The sequence below is a fragment of the Furipterus horrens genome, unplaced genomic scaffold (genome assembly GCF_987537825.1).
Source record: "Furipterus horrens unplaced genomic scaffold, mFurHor1.1.pri manual_scaffold_3, whole genome shotgun sequence".
In the NCBI taxonomy this organism is placed as follows: domain Eukaryota; kingdom Metazoa; phylum Chordata; class Mammalia; order Chiroptera; family Furipteridae; genus Furipterus; species Furipterus horrens.
In genome coordinates, this window is record NW_028327173.1 from 136,711,311 (window position 1) to 136,733,574 (window position 22,264).

At 40.8% G+C, this 22,264-nt stretch overlaps 1 protein-coding gene and 1 pseudogene across 1 annotated transcript in view; one reads left to right on the forward strand and one right to left on the reverse strand.

Annotated features, from left to right (window-relative positions):
- RNF212B (ring finger protein 212B) overlaps positions 1–22,264 on the reverse strand; it is a 29,539-nt gene that overhangs the window by 2,769 nt on the left and 4,506 nt on the right. Inside the window, exons 4-11 of the mRNA XM_090270262.1 lie at positions 4,698–4,813; positions 4,000–4,060; positions 3,326–3,354; positions 2,262–2,308; positions 2,001–2,043; positions 1,778–1,838; positions 1,132–1,180; positions 129–168 (exon numbers count right to left, since the gene is read on the reverse strand). Of these exons, the coding sequence (XP_090126388.1) occupies positions 129–168; positions 1,132–1,180; positions 1,778–1,838; positions 2,001–2,043; positions 2,262–2,308; positions 3,326–3,354; positions 4,000–4,060; positions 4,698–4,813 (446 nt within the window). The remainder of the gene's footprint in view (positions 1–128; positions 169–1,131; positions 1,181–1,777; positions 1,839–2,000; positions 2,044–2,261; positions 2,309–3,325; positions 3,355–3,999; positions 4,061–4,697; positions 4,814–22,264) is intronic.
- LOC150016063 (small ubiquitin-related modifier 2 pseudogene) lies at positions 7,698–8,119 on the forward strand (annotated as a pseudogene).

Here is a 22,264-nt window from a genome sequence, read left to right on the forward strand (position 1 = left end):
TTAAACACAGTACCATTCAACTTTCTCTTTTGTTTACAAAGTACATTATAAACTTCAATGGTCCAGGCCAAGGAGAAGTAATCCCAGGGCAGCTGATCCCAGGTGAAAGAAAGCACAGCGTTACTCACCTGTAAGACAGGCTGTTAGTAGAAGCTGGTGAAGGGGTTTCTAGAAAGCATAAAAATGAGCCTGTGAGATAAGCCATGAACTGGAGAAGAGATTCAGATATACTCAGGGCCAGGGAGAAGAATCTAGGGATCAAAGATTTTCAGCATATATGTCAAAGAACCAACTTTTGGTTTTGTTGATTTTCTTTAGTTCATTAATTTCTGCTCTAATCTTTGGTTCTTTGAAATGACCAACAAAACTGATTAATATTTTAGCCAGGCTGTCCAAGGGGGAGGGAGGCAGAAGGAAGACTCAAATAACTAAAATCAAGAATGGAAGAGGGAATATTACTAAACGACAAGAAATAAATTAGCTGAAATCTTAGGGTCTCTACACTTTCAAAACGGTAAATATGAAAGGACTGGGGGGAAACTATTTGGTGAAGTTCAAGAGTGGTTATCCAGAAAGATACTTGCAAATTTCAAAATTGCCTCTTTGGAAAGAAACGGAAATCTAATAAGTATTCTCTATGAGACTGGCTAAATGCTCTTGAAAGTAGTAATAACAGTAATAGTTCTAAGGGGGAAGAAACAAGAAATTAAGTGGGTGGAGCCAAAATATTTCTTCACTGGAATATTCTTATGTTTAATACACAGTGAAGAAGCCAGATAGATACCCTTCAGGTTAATGTAATCAGCATCCAGTTAACCTTCCTTTTAAACCTGACTTCTACTGCCATCTTGTGGCAATTAAAAAATCCAAGTCAATTGTTTTTCTCAAGTCTTCCATTTGACTAGAAGAGGTTTCAATGACTTTCAAGCACTCAGTTTTTTTTATTTTATTTTTATCAGTTTGAGAACGGAAATATCATTATTTGAAAGGTAGTAATATATGTCTGGATATCTGGAATCACTGGAACAAACTGAGTAAAATGGCTTTATGTTATGCACAGAAAACCAGAAACCTGCTGGTGAATGCACAGAATATTTTGTTTTCTGACACTTTTCTTTCCTTCCCTCTCACCAGTGTAAGAGTCTCTGGGAGTGCTCCTTCCCTGAAGGCCTCTGGCTCCCTGATGAACAAATAATAATATCAATTAATAAACATACCCTGATTTTCTGGCTTCCATATTCCTTGCTATTTCTCTGTATCTACACATTGAAGCACATTTTGTTCTCCCAGAGTGGGTATGCTGGTCTACAGTTTACTATTTTTTAAAAAATAGTTTTTATTTATTTTCAGAGAGAGGGGAAGGGAGGGAGAAAGAGAGGGAGAGAAACATCAATGTGTGAGAGATACTCGATCAGTCGCATCTCTCGCATGTGCCCAATTGGGGACCTCGCATGTGCCCTGACCGGGAATCAAACCGGCGATCCTTCGGTTCTCAGGCTGGCACTCAACCCACTGAGCCACACCAGCCAGGGTCGCTTAACTACTTCTGAAATGAATATGACATACTCTTTTTAGTCCTTGAATATTTCCACTATTTCACCCCTATTCATTCTCTGTTAGCTTCTAACATCAGGTATGTACTGCCAAAAATAAGTTCTCTATGGCATCAGATAATTTATGCCAAAACCAACATAAGTTTAATATTCTTGCCTTAAATCTTTGCTTTCATTTAGTGTTAGAAATCTCAGTCTGGAAAGAAAAGGCGACTATTACTTACTTGTCCCATGTTACTAGAACCGGCCACTCTAAAAGGGATAGATTCCATGGAGGAGGACCGACTGTATAAGGTGAGACAAAAAGAAAACAAACAAACCTGATGTTAAACTTTTACATAAACCTAAGGTCTCCTTAGTCCCTGTCTCAGCCACATCTAGGCATTTCTTTCATCTTCCAACTTTTGCCAGCAGTTTTTAATGTTGCTATGTAGGCTTCCTACTCACCTGACCACTTGGCTGCTATGCTGAGAACTGGGTCGTGGAGTAACTGAAAAAGAATAAAGTGCAGAATGAAAAGTTGCTGCCAGGAGTGTGCTCTTGCCTAGCTAATCTGTTGCAAGTGGGTATCTACTTGTGTGACCTTCTCATATCATACATAAGATTAGGAAAATCACATTATAGTCTCTGAGAGGAAACCACCTTCATATGTGAAAAGGATATTTATTCATCTCACATATATATTTGGGCAAAAAAAATGTTCTCTACCTGACTGTGATGGGGAAGTAATGCCCACTGGTCGAGGTGTGGTTGACCTGCAAGGGGAAATAAAAAGGCATCTTTAGTATCTCTAAATAGAAGTCAAGTTTCACATTAGAGGATAAATCAGATCGTTGTTCTTAGAAATAATAGCATCCTCTCTGAGAACAAATTGCTTATCATCATGTATTAACAGGTATTATCCCGAAATATGGAGGCAAAGTTTCCACATGAGACTCCTTGGCTGTCCAACTCCCTGAGTGAAACTTTCTCCCCTTCTTTATTTGCCCATAATAGAAAAGTTTGGAAGTCCTTCTTCTTTCGTTCCTCAGAGCCTTAACAAGTACTTTCAACTTCATATATATAGCTATCTATCTGTCCATTCATTCATACATCCACCCTTCCTCATTCTCTCCATCCTCTCATCCATCTATCCAACAAGCATTTATTTAGTGCTTATACATCCTAGATACTGAGATTACAAAGATAACTAGAATATAGTTCTGTTTCTGAGAGGCTAACAGGCTAGTGGGAGAGACAAGAAAAAAATAAAGCAATGTTAAAGTGTTATAATAGTCATAAGTACAGAAGTATGAAAGAACACTAGCCTGTAACTTCTGTGAGTGCAAGGGCCATGTCTTTCTTTTAATCCACCAAATATAGGGCTAACATGAAAAATATTTAACAATTGGTAGGGTACAAACTTCACTAATTAGAATAACTAGAGATGTACACCCACAACTTAATAAACAGTGGTCACTCAATGAATATTTATTGCATAAATGAATAATAGAACATCTACTCTGCCTAATGAAGTCTTGACAGAAGAAACAACATGTGAGTTGAATTCTGAAGGATGAGTAGGATTTCATAAGCTGACAGTCAAAGGTAAAGCATCACATTCAAGATTTTACTTCAGCACTTTTCAGTGAGTAGCTCTTTCTTTGAGAAGTAAAAGATAAGTTCATCAACCATTTCCCTCACCTCAGAGCCCACACAGAAGTTGCAATCAAGAGTCAAAAAAAGAGCAGAAATTTTCAAAAAGGGCTAGAATGAGGCCTGATAAAACTGACCTGCTTCCTTGGTACCAACTTGGAGATTCCTGTAAGTGAAAAAAATGAGAGTGAAGGAAGCTGCAGCTCAAGGGTCCTAAGCTTCAAAGTCTTCTAGTTGTGGTTGTTAAGACTTACAGTAGGAGAAACAATAGCAACAGTGTTTCCCTAGGAAATTTTTAGCTTTGGGGGAATAACATTTTAGTTCCTCTTTATAAAAACACATTGGGAATCCTATAGACTGATACACGTGGGGAAATAGGGGAGAGAAACAAAAGTGACAGGATTATAATGTGCTAGAATAGTTACAGGAGTAGGATCAAGAAGAACATTACATAAATCTAAAGAACATTCTTAGGAAGAGAGAAATGTCTAGGAAATACAGTTTGAGGGACAGGAAGGGTCCTGAGGTATCTTGAGAGTCTTGAAGAGAAATTTTAAGCTATAACAGATGTCTCTTCTATAATGGTATGTCCTGACTCATTGATGTTCAAGAATGGGCTGCCAGTGTACTCAATATTGACCCTTTCAGCCTTCCAAGGTCTTCTGTGGCCTCATCCATTTAGCAGTGTGCTTATGCATATATTATCAGTTGCATGTGAAAAAGCTTAAGAAATACTATTCTACTCAGTCTGCTAGATAGATGAGAGAAGTAGGAGAAAAAAACAATAGTAAGGAAAATCTATTTCATTCACCTTCAGGATGGCTAGAAATTTCTTTAGTTCTTCATTCTCTTTCCTTAAGACTGACAGCTCTCTAGGCAAAAGATGAAAACAATCAGCTCTAGCAGGTTAGTGGGATAAAACAACCTGATTTTGATTATTATCTAGTTAATGCTTATGGAGAAATGCCTACCGCTCACTATACTGGTATTTCTTCAGAGATCTAGTGATTTGGGGAGACAATGGCAGGGTTTTTGATGATGAGAAGGATCAGATGGACAAAATAAGCAGTTGTATGATTTCAGAGGAGTATACATAAAATTTCATTTCCTCTCCACGTGTGCCCCTGGCCTGCTGATAACTGAAAATTTCCATCAAGGATTCCATGTTTTAGCTTAAGATTCCCAAAATATACCCTCCTACAGGCAACATTTTAAGTGCTATCTCTTATCTTTATTACTGTGAAAAAGCTATGTCTGATTTCTCTGAAGAAGCAGTTTTTGATCAGGGAAGGCAGAAGAGGAGCACTATAAAATGAGGAGGCCCCCCCCTGAGGAAAGAAAGAGGAAAATAAAATGGAGATTGAGGGAGCCAAAAATTCTGTACCTGATTTGCCCAAGATAAACATAAACACACATGGAGCAATTGTCAGGCTTTGCAACCATAAGAAGTTAAGGGCTCTAGCTCCCCTAAAAGCAAAAAGCTCTATGGTGATTTGACTTGTCACTTACTTGTTCTGGCTGGTCACTGTTTGCTGTGCTGCCTGCATGGCTGCTTCTAGCTTTGTAATTCTATGCTTATAAAAGGCAACGAGGAGATCTGTTTGTTTCTTCTGGAAACTCCACACCTACGAAGGAAAATGAGACCTTTGACAAACACTCCCGTAACTCCTTTCCCCTTACTTCTGACAACAAAGGGAAACTCATCACTTCATGCTTTGTTACTAATCATTTTCTTCTGAAGCATCTCACCTAATTCATGACTCTCCAGAACGAGGGGGTTCAGCACTAGAGAAAGCCAAAGCTTTTCATTTCTGGGACAATGGCTTCCTAACATCTTAACAAGAATATTCGGACATAGTAGAAGGGCCCTTTAAAAACACAATCTTTCATCTTGAGCAAGAATAGTGACACCCAAAAAACTTTTTCAAGCTTAGAATTAGTTCTGATCTAACTTAGTTTGCACTTGTCTTATAAGTTTGGATTCTGCTTCTACACTCCAGAGCACTGGTAACCAATTTTAATTTCCCTAAGATACGCAGAGTCACTTGCAGGCTGCTTATGCTGCTATACTAAAGGGCAAAGAGGCACAGAAGGGGACTACCTATTCCTGAATTTTATTTCTGGGCATGAACAAATAATTTTATCTTTTGCTTTACTTTATTATTTGATATACTGATGTGCATGTCATGGGATTACTGAGTCAGATCAAAAGTTAATATTTAGAAAGGGTTTTAGCTTTGTCAGGCTCTCCTTTAATACACAGCAGCATTTATGTCTCATCTGCTTCCTCCCTACTCTAAACTATAAACCTTTTGACTAAGGCCCTTCCCTGGATCTTGTCATAAACCTTTGTTCTTACCTAATTTGCAAGTTGTTTTTGCAACCTTACTTAAGAGTTTATAGTCTCTAGCCTCATTCCTTTTTACTCAAAGCAAACTAATAGTTCTAGATAGGTAAGAACTAGTTGTAATCTACTTTATTCTTTTAAAAAGTTGATTTCAGTAAAAGTAAAATATGTTCATTTTAGAAAAACTGAACAGTGCAGGAGCAGGAAAGAATCCTGGGAGTTACCTAAAATGGTGATGGTGGTGGTGGATTACTGGGGAACAATAAATATTACAGCCAAGAGACAGTGTCATAAACTCCTAACCTACTCTTGGGATCAGTTTGTGGTGAGATTAAGTATCAGGCTAGGGCAAAAAAAACCAAAAAACAAAAACCCAAATTCTGCCCTAGACAAGTTCTCCCTTTAAGACCACCAAGCCTCATTCATGCATAGAAAACAGACCCCACTGTGGAACTCCAGAATAAAGTTCTGAAGGGCCTTCTGCCTAGGCCTAAGCGGGCCTACTTTGCCTACTTATCTGCCCCAAAACTCAAATCCAAGTCTCTGATCTGACCATTCCAAGAAAAAGAAAGACTAATCCAAAAACAATCACCAGCAAGAAGTGTTAGAAGAGAGGATCAGTGGTTTTGCCTGATGCTAGAGTACAAATGTTTAGCCTATTTCAAATACATCCACCAAAGAAAATTCTAAAATCTAACTCGGTAATGAATCTCAGTATTTAAGACATTTCAATTGTTAGCAAACCCATTATTCTGTTTCATTCAAATCCTTCAGCCTCATAAAAAGGCTGGCTTTTTTTTTTTTTTCTAAAGGACAAATTTTGCTCACTTAAATAAAGATTTTATTTATTTTTAGAGGGGCAGGGAAGGAGAAACAGAGGGAGAGAAACATTGATCGGCTGCCTCTCACTCACACCCCAGCAGGGACTGAACCTGCACCCGGGGCATGCACCCTGACCAGGAAGTGAGCGTGCAGCCTTTTGCTTGTCAGGATGAAACTCAACCAACTGAGCCATACTGGTCAGGGCTTGTTTTTTATTTTTTTGTTTTTAATGAGATTATTTTGTTAATATAATAACATGGAACAAATAATAATAAAAGTAGTTCTGTTGGTAACATTAAAGACTATGTGGATATCTCCAAGTGTTAAATATTGTTTATTTTATTGGAATAATGTATGAAACTAGCTACTTCTAGACCCGACTTCCTCTCCTATATCGCCATACTAGAACTAGGTAAGGGTATCCTGGTCTTCATGCTCTGGATTCCCACTCATTTTAGAACTGATAACATGGAATATAATTTTTATTTATTTACTGAATAAAGTATTTTAACACTTTTTAGTTCTGAATTAGGTACAGTTAATGGCAAGAAGTTGGAGAAAATAAAGGAGAAACCACTGAAAGATACTTAGGGAAGCACCATAATGGAAGCAAAAGGGAAGATCAGTAGTTTATTATGATAAGACATAAGATATTTTTGTCCAGTGTGGGTATGTGTAATTCACTGCCTTGTTTTTAAAAAGGGATTTTGTTTGTTTATAAAAGAAATATATATTTTGGAAATGAATATGAGCTTGACTGACTATTTTTTGTTCTAAAGAACAGCTTTCCTAATTTTTTATTTTAAATGTCAGAGTTTTTTAAAAGATTTATATTCCCATGCAATCTTAATGTTTTGAACATTTATTAAGAAGTTGCTAAATTTTAGAAGTTTATTTTAAAAGTACTGCTATCTCAGCTTGACACTCAAAACCTGTTAGTTTGCCTTATATATCTTGTATGAAACTGACTCCTTTGTTCTGTAATATGTAAAGGTGTTTCTTTTTTTTTTTTATTTTAAGATTTTATTTTTAGAGAGGAGGAAGGGAGGGAGAAAGAGAGGGAGAGGAACATGGATGTGTGAGAAACACCAAACGGCTGCTTCCCCCAACCAGGGATCTGGCCCACAACCTAGGCATGTGCCCTGACGTGAAATAGAACCAGCAACCCTTCAGTTCACAGGCCGTCGCTCAACCCACCAAGCCACACCAGCCAGGGCTGTAAACGTCTTAGTATTTTAAAATTATATTTCAATTCTCCCTGCTCCACCGCTGCCGCCTCCTTCTTCTGCTGCTCCTGGTGCTGCTTGTGTGCTCATTGGGTGCGTGGGGACTTGGTTGATACCTCTTTTGTGAAGTGGCAGCTGAGAAGACTGCTGCACTTGCGATGGCCAATGAAAACCCCAAGGAAGGAGTCAACACTGAGAACAACGATCATATTAATTTGAAGGTGGTGGGGCAGGATGGTTCTGTGGTGCCATTTAAGGTTAAGAGACATACACCACTTAGTCAAGTAATGAAAGCCTACTGTGAATGACAGGGTTTGTCAATGAAGTAGATCAGATTCCAACTTGACAGGCAGCCTACCAATGAAACAGACACATCTGCACAGTTGGAAATGGAGGATGAAGATACAATTGATGTGTTCCAGCAGCAGACAGGAAGGTGTCTACTAAAAAGGGAACCTGTTACTTTACCTCAGAACTCTGTTCCTCCAGACCAAGGAAATATTCTCAATTAGAAAACTGTAATTTGGTTCCACCACATCCTGACTACGATGTATAGTTTTCTCTATCCTTTCATTTTCCATTTTCTCATTGCTTTATTGTACATAAAGTAACTGATGTATGTGCACAAGCATTTGCATTAAAAAAAGAACTAAATGGCCAATGGTATGTTTTCATTGACATCAAATGGAGATGGGATGGGGAAAAATACTGGTTCTGTGAAAATACCCTCTTTCTCCATTAGTGGCATGCTCATTCAGCTCTTATCTTTATATCCCAGTAAGTTATTTTGCTCTTGCTGTTAAAAAGAAATAACAACAACAACATAAAAATCCTTGCATATTGTTTGATCGGAGAATTTTAATGTTTTTTATTTATCATTGTAAAACCAAGGACAATTTTATAATTTTTTTTGTATGTAGTTGTTACATGTATGGCAATCTGTCTTTAAGTAGGGATAAATTACTCTAAAACAAATTAATCCTAGATAGTTTTCCCTTCAAGTCAAGTGTCTTGTTGTTTAGATAAACTTCTTTTTTAAAAATAAATAAAATTATATTTCAAGGTAATCATATAGTTGAGAAAAGGAAATTTCTCTTTTTAGACATATTCCAACTGAAAAAAATGAGAAAGGAATGACAAAATTAAAATGTCAGCATTTTGCAACTCATAATGCATTTTGGATCTATATAAAGTTCATCAATGGCTATCATCATACAAAACAAGAGACAGAATACCCTGATATACTTCTTGGTGGAACACAACACTATTATAATGTATTTTTGCCTCCCACCCCCTCAATGAAATGATTCTGATTAAGCCAAAATCTATTAACTTACTGAAGACATGGAGCACAGATGAGCATACTAAATGATTCCATGAGCAAAATCCACACTGTACACAACTCTACAGATAAAAGACCATTTTCTTTAACAATAATAAAAGAGAAATGAGACAAAACTTATAGTTCAAAAAAAAACAACTTGGGAGATATAACCAACAGAACTACATACAGAGGTGGGCAAAAGCAGGTTTACAGTTGTGAGTACATAAAACAGTTTATTCTTCTATTACTTATTAATTATTATATTATTTGCTTGTATTACAACTATAAATCTACTTTTGCCACCACTCTATAGATCTTTTGTTGTTGTTGTTGTTGTTGTTGTTGTGCCATAATTTCTTTTATTTCCAGTATGTTTTCACTGCACTTTGCAGCTTCTACGAATGAGGAAGTTTGATTGTTTCACTTTGTTTTTTTCATGTTACTGCCACACAGTGGCTTTGGGATTTTGTTCCTCTGCAATCACCTTTGTGGGCCTCTAGGTTGCTGCCAATGACATGTTTGGCACTACTGGTGCTACCATAATGTCATCACCAACTTTTGAACAGCAGCATTTGGCTTCCTGACCCTTTTGGCTCCTTCCCTGTGGTACACTTGATCCTAGCCTCTATCATGTCCAACATCACAGCATTCTCTGAATGAAACATCAATGTGTGGTTGCCTCTCATGCACCCCTAACTGGGGACCTGGCCTGCAACCCAGGCATGTGCCCTGACTGGGAATCGAACCAGCAACTCTTTGGTTCTCAGGCTGGCACTCAACCCACTGAGCCACACAAGTGAGGGCTTGTATAGATCTTACTAAAACCGAATTCAAAAAAAATTTAAAATAATTATGAGACAATTGTGGTAACATGAATGCTGACTGATTCATTGATAATATTAGTGAATTATTATTTTAGCATGACATGGTTACATTTAAGAAAAGAGTCCCCATCTTTTAGAGACACACTCTGAAATATTTAAAGATTGAAATATCTGTTTTTTGGCTTCAAAATAACCTGTACAGGGTGGCAGTAAGCCTAGAGAGAGGAAGACTGGCATGAGCCAATAATGGGTAAAGCAGGGTGATGGAACTGGAAATGCTAAGTTGAGTAGTATGGGTTCCTGTCTTTTAGTGGCTCTTCACTATATAGTAGGAGAGACATTCATACACATGAACCAATAAATAAAACACAAAGTAATATGGAGAATAGTAGTATGTATAGAATACAGAAATTATGATTAAGCAGTAATTATTCAGGCTTAGAATGTGAAAGTTAGGCATTCTAGGCACAGAGTTATGAAACTATATGGTATATAAAAGAACTGCAAATAATTAAGTATATGTAATAGATTAGGTAATAAATGACCTGCCTAAGAATTTATGTTGGCATGTAAGATGTGAGGCAGTAGTTGTGGATGAGATTGCAGGAGGAACCAGATCATTAAGGAAATTAGGTGTTACTCTCAAGAGCCTGAAACTTGAGTGATGGAAAGCCACAAAAGGGTTTTGAAAAGGCAGTTTCATATTCAGATTTTGAATCAAAATAGATTATTGTGTTGCTTAGAGAGAATAGATCTGAACAAAGAAAGAAACCTAAAGATGCTTTCTTATCAAAAGTAATTGTTAATAAGATGTCAGAAGTATCTACTCTGAATGAGAGAGCCACAGCAGCCCACCAGGTTGGGAGTTAAGTTTTGGGTTGCACAGTTAGCTATCAAAACAATATTACCACCCTGGCCGGTGTGGCTCAGTGGATTGAGTGCTGGTCTCTGAACCAAGAAGTTGCTGGTTCGATTCCCAGTTGGGGCGCATGCCTGGGTTGTGGGCCAGGTCCCTTGTTCATTGGGGGCATGTTAGGGGTGGCCACACATTGATGTTTCTCTCCATTTCTCCCTCCCTACCCTTCTCTCTAAAAATAAATAAATAAAATCTTTAAAAACAAAACAAAACAACATTACCTCTCACACTGGCTTAAGGTTCCTCAACCTCTTGCTCAGTGGTGATAAAGAACTCAACTATACTATTTGAGAAGTCCTAAGTACTGACAGATTAGCTTTTCCTTTTCAGATAAAATAATCTTAGACTAAATAAAACCTTTCTTCAAAGGCACCATTGATTATCTCAGTTCTTCACATTTTTAGTTCAAGAGAAGATGAAGAATTGGTTGTGTCTATTGATGAGATTTTATTCAAATGGTATATATGATATTTATGTCTATGTTAGCAAAGCATATGACTTCAAAGTCAGCAAACTACTGACCATGGCTAACTGCCTGTTTCTGTAAATAAAGTTTTACTGGGACATAGCCACACCCATTTGTTTACACATTGCCCATGGATGCTTCTGCGCTACAACAGCAGAGTTGTGTAGCTGCAATAGAGACTGTACAGCCTGCAAAGCCTAAAATATTTACTGGCCCTTTTATTTTTATTTGCATTTTTAAAGATTTTATTTATTTGATTTTAGAGAGAGGGTAAGGAAGGGAGAAAGAGAGGGAGAGAAACATCGATGTGAGAGAGAAACATTGATTGGTAATCAAACTGGTGACCTTTAGGTTTGAGGACGACGACCAACCAACTGAGCCACACCAGTCAGGGCTTTACTGCCCCTTTTAGAAAAAGTTTGTCAACCTCAACATTGAATATATGAAAGTCTCTAAATATTCATGTGTGTCTTTTTCTCTGAATTTGTCTTTGTGAAGCTATACCTTTCTCTCTTTTTATCTTAATTTCTCCTATCTCCTACTCTATTTGATGTCCTATTTGTCTATTCTTCCTATTTATATTTATTTAATGGAAAGTTATGTTATTTGCTCTTAATTTTAAAGTGAATGGGCCCAAAAGAATGGGAGAAAATGTTTGCAAATCATATATGTGGTAAGGGAATTGTACCTAGAACTTGTAAAGACATTATACAACTAATAATAAAAAGACAATCCAATTTAAAAATGGGCAAAGGATCTGAATAGACATTACTTTAAAGAAGATATACAAATGGCCAATCGCACATAAAAAGATGCTCAATATCATTAGTCACTAGAGAAATACAAATCAAAACTGCAGTAAGATATCACTTCACACCCACTAGAGTGGTTATAATTAAAAAATTAAAAACAAGTGTTTGGAAAGATATGGGAAAATCAAAACCCTTATACACACAGGTAAGAATGTAAAATGGTGTAGGCACTTGGGAAAACAGTCTGGCAGTTCCTCAAAGAGTTAAACAGAGTTTGCACTTGACCCAGTAAGTCAACTCCTATGTATATATCCAAGAGACATGAAAATATATGTGCACACTAAAAGTTGTACACAAAGGTTCCTAGCAGCATTATTCATAATAGCCAAAAAGTGGAAACAACCCTAATTTAATCCCTCAACTGATGCATGGATACATAAAACATATTCATCTATATAATGGATTATTATTTGGTCATAAAAAGGAACAAAGTACTAATGAAGTCTTAATACATGCTACAACATGGGTGAACTTCGAAAACATTACACTTAAAGAAAGAAGTCAGTCACAAAAGACTACACTTTCTATGATTCCATATTTATGAAATGTCTAGAATAGGCAAATGCATAGGGACAGAAAGTAAATTAGTGATTGCTTAGGACTGGGGAGGTTAAAGAGTATTTGGAAATTCCTGCTAACAAGTATGATTTCTTTATGGGGTGATAAAAATATAAAATTAGGTAGTAATGATTGCACAATTATGTGACTATACTAAAAACCACTAAACTGCAGTTTAAAGAGGTGAATTTGGTATGCAAACATATGTCAATAAAGCTGTTATTAAAAAATTAGACAGGGTATTTTATATTTCCCCTTGAAAACAATTAAACAACACAAACTTCTTTTTACTTATGTGGTATTTCATTATTTTCCTGTATGTTTGTGGCCTGTCATAATCTACTATGAGTTTCCGATGTTATTCTTTAAATTAATATAGTAGTTAACAGCTTTAAAAATGCTTTCACAAATATTATTTCATTGGATCTTTGCAAGAACTAAGATGAGTATAACAGTTTCACATTATATGTGAGGGAGTATGAATGGTCAAGCTGGTGGCCACCCACCAAGTGGTATGGGGGCTGGACTCAGCTGTTCCTTGTTTGAGTAGATTTAGAAAGGTCTCAAGCCGGCACCTAACCCAGCTCTTCAAATGGAAAAGCCACTGTTACCAGGGGTTTAGGCGACACCAGGCTCCTAAGGGCTGCAGCACTTGATCTGCTCGTGGGACTGGACCCCAAGCTTGTTGAGGTCCTCACCAAGATGCTGGCTTAGAAGACCCATAAGGAGGCTCCAGAAAAGTGACTAGCAATCCTTTATGCTTGTCAGAATCATCTAGTGGGCTTAAAAAGAAAGCTCAAGAAATCTGTATTTGTTACAGGACCCAGGGAGTACTGATTAAATATTTACTTTTGAAAGAAACTGTGAAGATATACTTTGTAACCAAGTACATGAACCGCTAGGCGGAGAGAGACCAGGACCTACTGCTGTGCATGAAGGTGGTGTGAGAAAAGGTATAATCTTGGACGGAAAACGAAAACTCGGGCAGAGGAAACGGTGGCAGGCGCCCTGCCTGAAAAATACGGACAAAAGGCGCGGACCTCCGTCCCCGCGGGTTGGCAGCCGGGGTCCTGGCACTGCCGCCCTAATCTGTGCCCTGCCCTGGCATCCCTCCTACGCTTACCCCTTTCCCATGCCTTCTTGCAGTTACGCAGATTATGAAGAAAGGAAGGCAGAAGCCACAGATAAATAGGAATATGATTTGGATAAGGCAGGCAAGGAAAGTGGGAAGGGAACTCTGTGCACTTTGGAATCACCTATGCCCTCTGGGGCCAGGAGACCTCATACAACCACCACCTTGACTCCTGAGAGCTGATCAAGCCCAAGCCTTCCACCCATCCCCCTCTGATCAGAATCAGGGAATCAGGTCCTGGAGGGGGCAGGTGGCTCAGACACCAAGTGGGCCATCTCTACTCCTGTAAAGGAGGAAAGAGGAAGGACATCTCTAAAATCAGAGAAGGAAAACTCTGACTCCAAAAAACCTCCGCTGCCTTGCGGCATACCTCTTCAGGGGAAAGGCTAAGGGAGTAAACCCCGACAGAAAATCCGGAGCCGGAGTCCCTAAGGCGGTTTGACATTGTAGTCAACACCGGCAACTCCTGCGGCGCACCTGAAGCCAAGCTGTATTGACTTTGTCTTTCCCTTGGACCCTTCAGCTGCGAAGAGAGGGGGGGTCTGCTGCATGGGCAACAGCAGACCCTCCATATCACCCTGCCCAGGCTCTGTAGCTTCAGTTTCACTGGAGAGGACACTCCAGCGTCATCGCAAGATGTCGACTCAACACGGGAGGAGACAGATACCGGTTATAAGCTCATCCGATTGGCGAAGGAAACGAGCGCCAGGGGTCTCCTCTGACGGTGGGAGAGGTCATCGCACCTCACTGGACAGCTACCGCCCGCCTCAAGCTGGGCAGCCCCAGCCAATTAGGTGCCGTCTCGCCATGGCTCGCCTGCCCCACTGGGTGCGTGGGGATCAGAGAGGCGCCTCTCGAAAAGTGGGCCACAAAACACCCGCACCAGGCAATTCCAAGCAAACAACAAGAAAGAAGCCTCCGGCTCTTCGCCTCGCTAGCTGGAACATCAGGACCATGTGTCCCGGACTTACTGCAGACCTTCCGTGGATCAAGGGTGCCAGGAAAACCGCTGTCATCGATAGGGAACTGGCACGACTAAACATCGACATTGCGGCTCTACAGGAGACCCGGTTGGCCGACAACGGAACTATCAGAGAAACCAACTACACCTTCTACTGGCAAGGGAAGTCTCCGGACCAACCAAGACAGCACGGTGTTGGGTTTGCTGTGAAGAACACGCTTGTTAACTCCATAGAGCCACCCACAGGAGGCACAGAGAGATTACTTACCCTCCGATTGTCAACAACTTTCGGCCCAGTCAGCATTCTTAGCACGTACGCCCCAACCCTCTGCGCCACCATCGAAGAGAAAGAACAGTTCTACCATGCACTGGACGAAGCGTTATCCAAGATCCCCAGAAGTAACGCTCTCTATCTCCTTGGAGACTTCAACGCAAGAGTAGGAGCCGACCACATGGCCTGGCCCACCTGCGTTGGAAACTTTGGGAGAGGAAAGATCAATGAGAATGGTCAGCGACTGCTTGAGCTTTCGTGTCACCACGGCCTGTGCGTGACAAACACATTCTTCAAGTGCAAAGAGATCCACCAGGTGTCATGGAGGCACCCCCGCTCCCGCCATTGGCACCAGCTTGACCTCGTTATCACCAGAAGAACGGATATTGGCAGCACCCTCCTCACCCGCAGCTACCACAGTGCAGACTGCGACACGGACCATGCCCTCGTGGTAAGCAAGGTGCACATAATGCCGAAGAGGTTGCACCACTCCAAGATGAAGGGTCACCCACGCATCAACACCAGTTGTGCCAGCAACCCAGTTAAGACCCAGCAATTCATCAACAAGATGAAAGATGCACTCGGCGAGGGAGTGGCGGCAGATGACATTATCGAATCCAATTGGCCACGTCTCCGCGACGCCATATACAACTCCGCCATTATTGCTTACGGGAAGAAAGAGCGGAAGAACGCTGACTGGTAAGAGGCTCACTGGGAAGAAATGGAACCCGTGATCGAGGCTAAGAGGAAGGCCCTACTGGCTTACAAGGTCACGCCCACTCCCAGTACACTTCAAGCTCTACGGGCTGCCAGGAACAAAGTCCAGAAGACCGCCCGCCACTGTGCCAACACCTATTGGCTAAACCTGTGCAGAAGCATTCAGGAAGCCGCCGATATAGGCAACGCACGAGGAATGTATGAGGGTATCAAGAAGGCAACAGGCCCAATCCCCTCCAAGATCGCCCCCCTTAAGTCCAAGACAGGTGAGGTCATCACTGACCAGGAACAGCAAATGCGGCGGTGGACCGAGCACTACCTCGAGCTGTACGCAACGAAGAACACCGTAACAGACACTGCTCTTAACGCCATCCCAGACCTACCAGTCATGGAGGAGCTAGACACCCCACCTACTGCGGCAGAGCTCAGCAAAGCCATCGACCGCCTCGCTTGCGGGAAAGCACCAGGAAGCGACGGAATCCCTCCAGAAATCCTAAAGAGCGGGAAACCAGTCCTGCTATAGCCGCTCCACCATCTACTCTGTCGCTGCTGGAAGGAGGGTTACATCCCCCAGGATATGAGAGATGCCAACATTATCACCATGTACAAGAACAAAGGAGACCGCAGCGACTGCAACAACTACCGGGGCATCTCTCTCCTCAGCGTCGTTGGCAAAGTATTCGCCCGGGTCGCTCTTGCCCGCCTGCAGACCCTTGCTTCCCGCGTCTACCCAGAGTCCCAGTGTGGCTTCAGAGCTGGCCGTTCAACAGTGGACATGATCTTCTCCCTACGCCAGCTGCAGGAGAAGTGTCACGAGCAGCATAAACCACTCTACCTCGCCTTTATCGACCTTACGAAGGCGTTTGATCTGGTCAGTCGAAGCGGTCTCTTCAGCTTGCTACGGAAGATTGGCTGTCCACCACATCTGCTTGCTGTGGTCATGTCCTTTCACGACAACATGCACAGCACGGTGTCCTACAACGGCGCAACCTCTGAGGCCTTCCCAGTCAGCAGCGGAGTAAAGCAGGGCTGCGTCCTCGCGCCTACGCTGTTCGGAATCTTCTTCTCCATGCTCCTCCAATACGCCTTTAAGGACTGCAGCGAGGGTGTCTTCATTCACACCAGATCCGATGGCAAGCTCTACAACCTGGCCCGTCTACGAGCCAAGAACAAAGTCAAAGAGGTGCTCATCCGTGAGATGCTCTTCGCCGACGACGCAGCTTTGACATCACACTCCGAAGAGGGACTCCAGCAGCTAGTCACTTGCCTTTCCCACGCATGCAAGGAGTTTGGACTAGCCATCAGCCTGACGAAGACGAATGTTATGGCTCAAGGCACGGGGACTCCCCCATGCATCACCATCGACGGGTACACCCTGGAGGTTGTCAACGACTTCACTTACCTCGGGTCTACCATCTCGAGCTCTCTGTCAGTCGACTGGGAGGTCAACCGGAGAATCGCCAGGGCAGCCACAGTTATGGCCAGACTGAACCGGCGAGCGTGGAACAATTCCAGCCTCACTGAGAAAACCAGACTGCGCATCTACCAAGCCTGCGTACTCAGCACTCTCCTCTATGGCAGCGAGACGTGGACCACCTACGCAAGGCACGAAAGGAAACTCAACAGCTTCCACATGAGGTGCCTGCGACGCGTCCTGCATGTCGCCTGGCAGGATAAGGTCCCCAACACCGAGGTGCTGAAGCGAGCCAATATGAGCAGTTTGCATGCAGTTCTTAGCGAGAGACGCCTCAGGTGGCTCGGCCATGTCAAAAGAATGGATGCAGGCCGTATCCCCAAAGACCTCCTCTACGGCGAGCTAGCAGAAGGCAAGAGGATGACAGGGCGCCCAAAACTGCGGTTCAAAGACATCTGCAAAAAGGACATGACACAATGCTCCATCAATCTCAACACATGGGAAGTTCAAGCAGACGACCGCCTAGCCTGGAGGCTCGCGGTCAGGCAAGGTATGTCACGCGCAGAGGCTGCGCGCAACGAGGAGGCGGTCCAGAAAAGATCGAGGCGGAAGCAGCATCAACAGCAGCAACAACGGCCATCTGCCTTCACCTGTAACAAGTGTGGCAGGGATTGTCACTCCCGAGTCGGACTGCACAGCCATTCTCGGCGGTGCAGATAGACTCTCAAGAAGCTACGCCATCGTCTCTCGAGACGGACGGCTGCCGACGACGACGATGAATGGTCAAAGAAAGTTATAAGCTAGCAAGCAGGTTACAAACTAGCAGGCAGATTTAGTCTTAATATTTTCTCTCCAATAGTTTTTTTAGTATTACCACTTCCCCATGTTTCATATACATTAAGGAAAAACTTCAATAGAAAGATTATTCTGTTTATTCTTTCAAAAAGTATTTATCAACTCCTCCCATGTTCCTGACACTATGCCAGGAGCTGATATATAAGATGACTAAGATTGATACTGTCCCTGTCCTCATGGGAAGATGCATACAAGCAAACAGAAAATTATGATACAATACAGCAATACAGTGTTATACTGTGTGTACTTATCCATGTATATGTTTGGGGACAAAAATGTTCCAAACAGATGGAACGGCGTGTACAAAAATTATTTATGTAAATAATTAAAATAGATTCAGTCCCTATATTATAGATGAGGTGGGGAGGGGAGGATAAGAGATGAGACTGAAGAGATAAACAGGGACCAAAGGATGTCTTGCCTTATGGGCTGTGTTAAGGCGTTGGATTTATCCTCAGAGCAATGGCTATATTAAATAATTTTAAATGGAAAGATAACATAATGATACTTGTATTTAGAATGATTTTCTTTCAATATGGATAACTGATATAAAAAGGAAAGACTGGAAGTCAAAAGATCCATTAGAAAGCTACTGCAGTAATCCAAATGAGAAACTATAATGGATTAGACTAGGAGGTTGGAGATGAAGTAGAGATGTAAGTATTGATATTTTAGAGAGATGGAATTAACATATACAAAAAGAAGAAGAAATCAAGAATGACTCTACAGCACTGGACAGGTGGCTCAACTGTTTGGAACATCATCCTGCACACCATAAGATTGTGGGTTTGATCACAGGTCAGGGCACAACCTAGGTATGACCATGCAACTGACCAATGTTCCTCTCTCATATCAGTGTTTCTCTCTCTCTCTTTCTCTCTCTCTCTCTCCCTTCCTCTCTCTTTGAGAATCAATAAATATATCCTTGGGTGAGGATAACCAAATAAATAAATAAGAATGACTTTCCATTTTGGTTTGGCCATTATGTGGATAGTGATTATCATTCACCATGATAAAAATAGAAAGAGTAGCTTGTTTTCCTGTGCATATATGGGGGTGGGCATGGTGGAGATCGTTAAGAATAGTGAGTTAAGTTTGGGACATGTTGAATTAGTGACGATATCAAGTTGTCAAATGGATATGTCTATAGGGAGAGAGAGAGAGAAAGAGAGAGAGAGAGAGAGAGAGAAGGATCTCATTCATTCAACAAAGCTCTACTGAGTGCCTCCTATGTAGCAAAACAAATCATTGCAGGGGATACTACAATGAACAAAACAAAGTTAGTCCCTGCCTTTGTGGAGCTTACCCTCTATGGAGCATATAATAAATGATACCAAGAATGCATATCACCCACGTGTTATTAAGGAAACAAAAAGGTTACTATGACAGAGAGTAAAGGGGGAGAACTAATTTAGATATAGTGATCATCAAAGGCTCTTCTGAGGTAACATTTAAGTTGAGATCTTTACTGGAGATAATAGATTTGGAAGGCATCCATATGTCAATGATAACTGAAGCATGGAAGTAGATGAGATTATTCATGTAGAGTATAAAAAATAAGGAAAGTATCTAGTATAGAACTCTGAGAAATATAACTATTTAAGAGATAGAAGAAAAGGAACACAAAAGAAAAAACAGAAGTTGGTGGTGGTCATCAAAGAAAGAATATTTTAAGGAGTAGAGGATGGGCCTCAAATAATGCTGAGAAATCAAAAGCAGTAAGAACAAAAAGATTCCACTGGAATTGATAACAAGGAAGCTGTTAATGTCCTTGCAATAGTAGTTTCAGTGAGATAATCTAAAGCCAGTCTGCTGAGGGATGAGGAAAAGTTTGGGAGGTGAAGCAGACTGACTACAGACACACCCATCACTGCACTCCAATGCAGTCCTCTTTCTCAAGACTTGACTCAACATGCTCTTATGAGGGTCACCACCAATCCTCATGTTGCCAAATCTAGTCAACCTTCCTTTGCTCTCATCTTCATCTCTCAGTAGTATTAGACCCAGCTGGTTATTTCTTCCTTCTTGAAACATTTTTCTTCCTTAGTTTCCATCATACCACACTCTCCTGTTTTCACCTCTCTCTTTGCTGCTTTTTGCAAACTTCCCTTTTACCTAATCACTATATATTGCAGGGACTCTTTCCCTGGGTAATCTCATCTAGTCCCAAGGCTTTAAAACCTATATCCTGATGAGTTCCATACCTACATCTCTATTCTTAAGCTATGTCCTGAGTTCCAGAATGGTAAATTTATCTCTTTGTGATTTCTCCTCCTGGATTTTTAACAAGCACTATAACCTGATTAACGTCCAAAATGGTATTTTCCCTCAAAATGGTCTTCTCAGTCTTGGTAAAGGATATAATCATCCCACTTAACTGTTCAACACAAAAACCCAGATATCTTGCTTGATACTTCTCTTTTTTCATCTGCCATATCCAAATCAACAGCTGTCCTACTAGTTCTTCCTAGAAAATGTATCTCATATTAACTACCCCTCTCCATTTATATTGCCACCACTTTGGCCCAAGCAGTCTTGCTTAGATTTCTCCCATAGCCTCATAACTGGTCTTCCTGATTCTACTCTTAACTTCTCTATGGTCCATTCTCCATTCAGCAGTCAGATTCTCTTTGAAAATTATATATCAGATAATGCCATTGCCTTGCTTAAAACCCTATAGTGGTGTCTCACTGCACTTAGAAGAAAATCTAAATTCCTTACCATGTTCTCCAAGTCCCTGTACTATCAAGCCTCTCTCTCTGACCTTACTTTGAATTATTCCTCTCTCCCACCCTTACAGCCTTACATGTGCATTCATTCATTTAACAACCATTTCTTATATATCTAATTTGTTCCAGGTGCCTGGTTAGGCATTGGGCAATACAAATATGTTACCTGCCTTTCAAAGCTTCAGTCCAGTGAGGGAAACATACATATGAACAAATAAATCAAAACACTTTTGCAGAGTTAAGAATAAAGTGGGACAAAGGACAAAGTACAAAGGACAGAGCAAAAATCTGCCTACAGTAACCAAAGAAGGAACAATTACTGGCATGCACTTGAAAGATGGCTAGTTGTGGATAAGAGTGCATGCATGCAGTCTGTGACCTTGGAAATGAAGAAAGCTAACAGGTCCATATAGGGCTCTCTAATCCCTGAATATAGACAGTTGTTGTTGTTGTTGTTGTTGTTGTTGTCATTGTTTTAGAAGGGAGGGAAGAAGAGAGGGATAGAAACATTATGTGTGAGAGAAACACCAATCGGCTGCCTCTCCCATGCCCCCAACTCAGAACCTGGCCCACAACCCAGGCATGTGCCCTGACTAGGAATCAAACCAGTGACCTTTCAGTTCATAGGCCGGCGCTCAACCCACTAAGCCACACCAGCCAGAGCTAGATAGTTTTATCTAGAGGTGAATAAAGAACTCAAAATGAGCAGCTTAATCAACTATTGGCCATAGCGTAGTACAGCAGAAAAAAAATGCCCTTGTCAAGTCATTACAGAGATTGGGAATGATTAAAACATCAATGGATATTTAAATCAATACTCATTCATTCATTTATTTAACAATTTTTTGAGTGTCTACTAAACGTTAAGAACTATCTGAAGAGCTATGTATATAGCAATAAACAAAACCAACCAAATATCTGCCTTCATGGAATTTACTACATTTCAGTGCCAGATTCAGATAATAAACAAATATATAATGTTAGAGAAAGAGCTATGATGAAAAATAAATAAGGATAAAAAGTAGAGAGTGTTGGGGCTATTGAGATATGAGAGTCAGTGAAGGTTTGACTAAGAAAGGAAAATTTGAGCAGAAGTCCAAATGAGGCAATCTACTTGGATCAGTTATTCAACTGCACAGATTAGGAAAACACATTTTCAGACATTGCTGACTTCACCAAACTGGCCCTTTACTAAAGTGATGATTAACTGACCCTTTCCACTTATTTTATCTTGATTATTTGACCGTGTGTAATTGGTCCCATGATTAGGTAGGTTAATTCAGACTACATGTAATTTCTCTACTAATCATTAACTAATCCTGGGTTTACTTATTAACCAAAGGTCTGCTCGTTCTCTTGTTCATGTGACCTTGTTTACATTTCTCCTTCACCCTCAGCTGGATTTTATCTCCCCATAATGTTAAATAGTATCTAAAATATGATGTTTCACCCAAGCAGCTAAAAGCAGGATGCAGCCAAAATCTCTTCCCTTCCTCTATCACCAGAGTTCGAGTTGACGAGTGATACCAAATAAAAATTAAATCTACCATCTTCAGCTAGAAAATGACTAAGTCTCCTCTTCACATTTAGAAAAGGGATACTTTCCTAAGAATGAGAAGTAAGAGTAGAAGGAGAACAGTGATGAAAATCTCAAGAAACATGCCAAAATAGAATCCAATGAGACTATGAAATAATCTCAGTG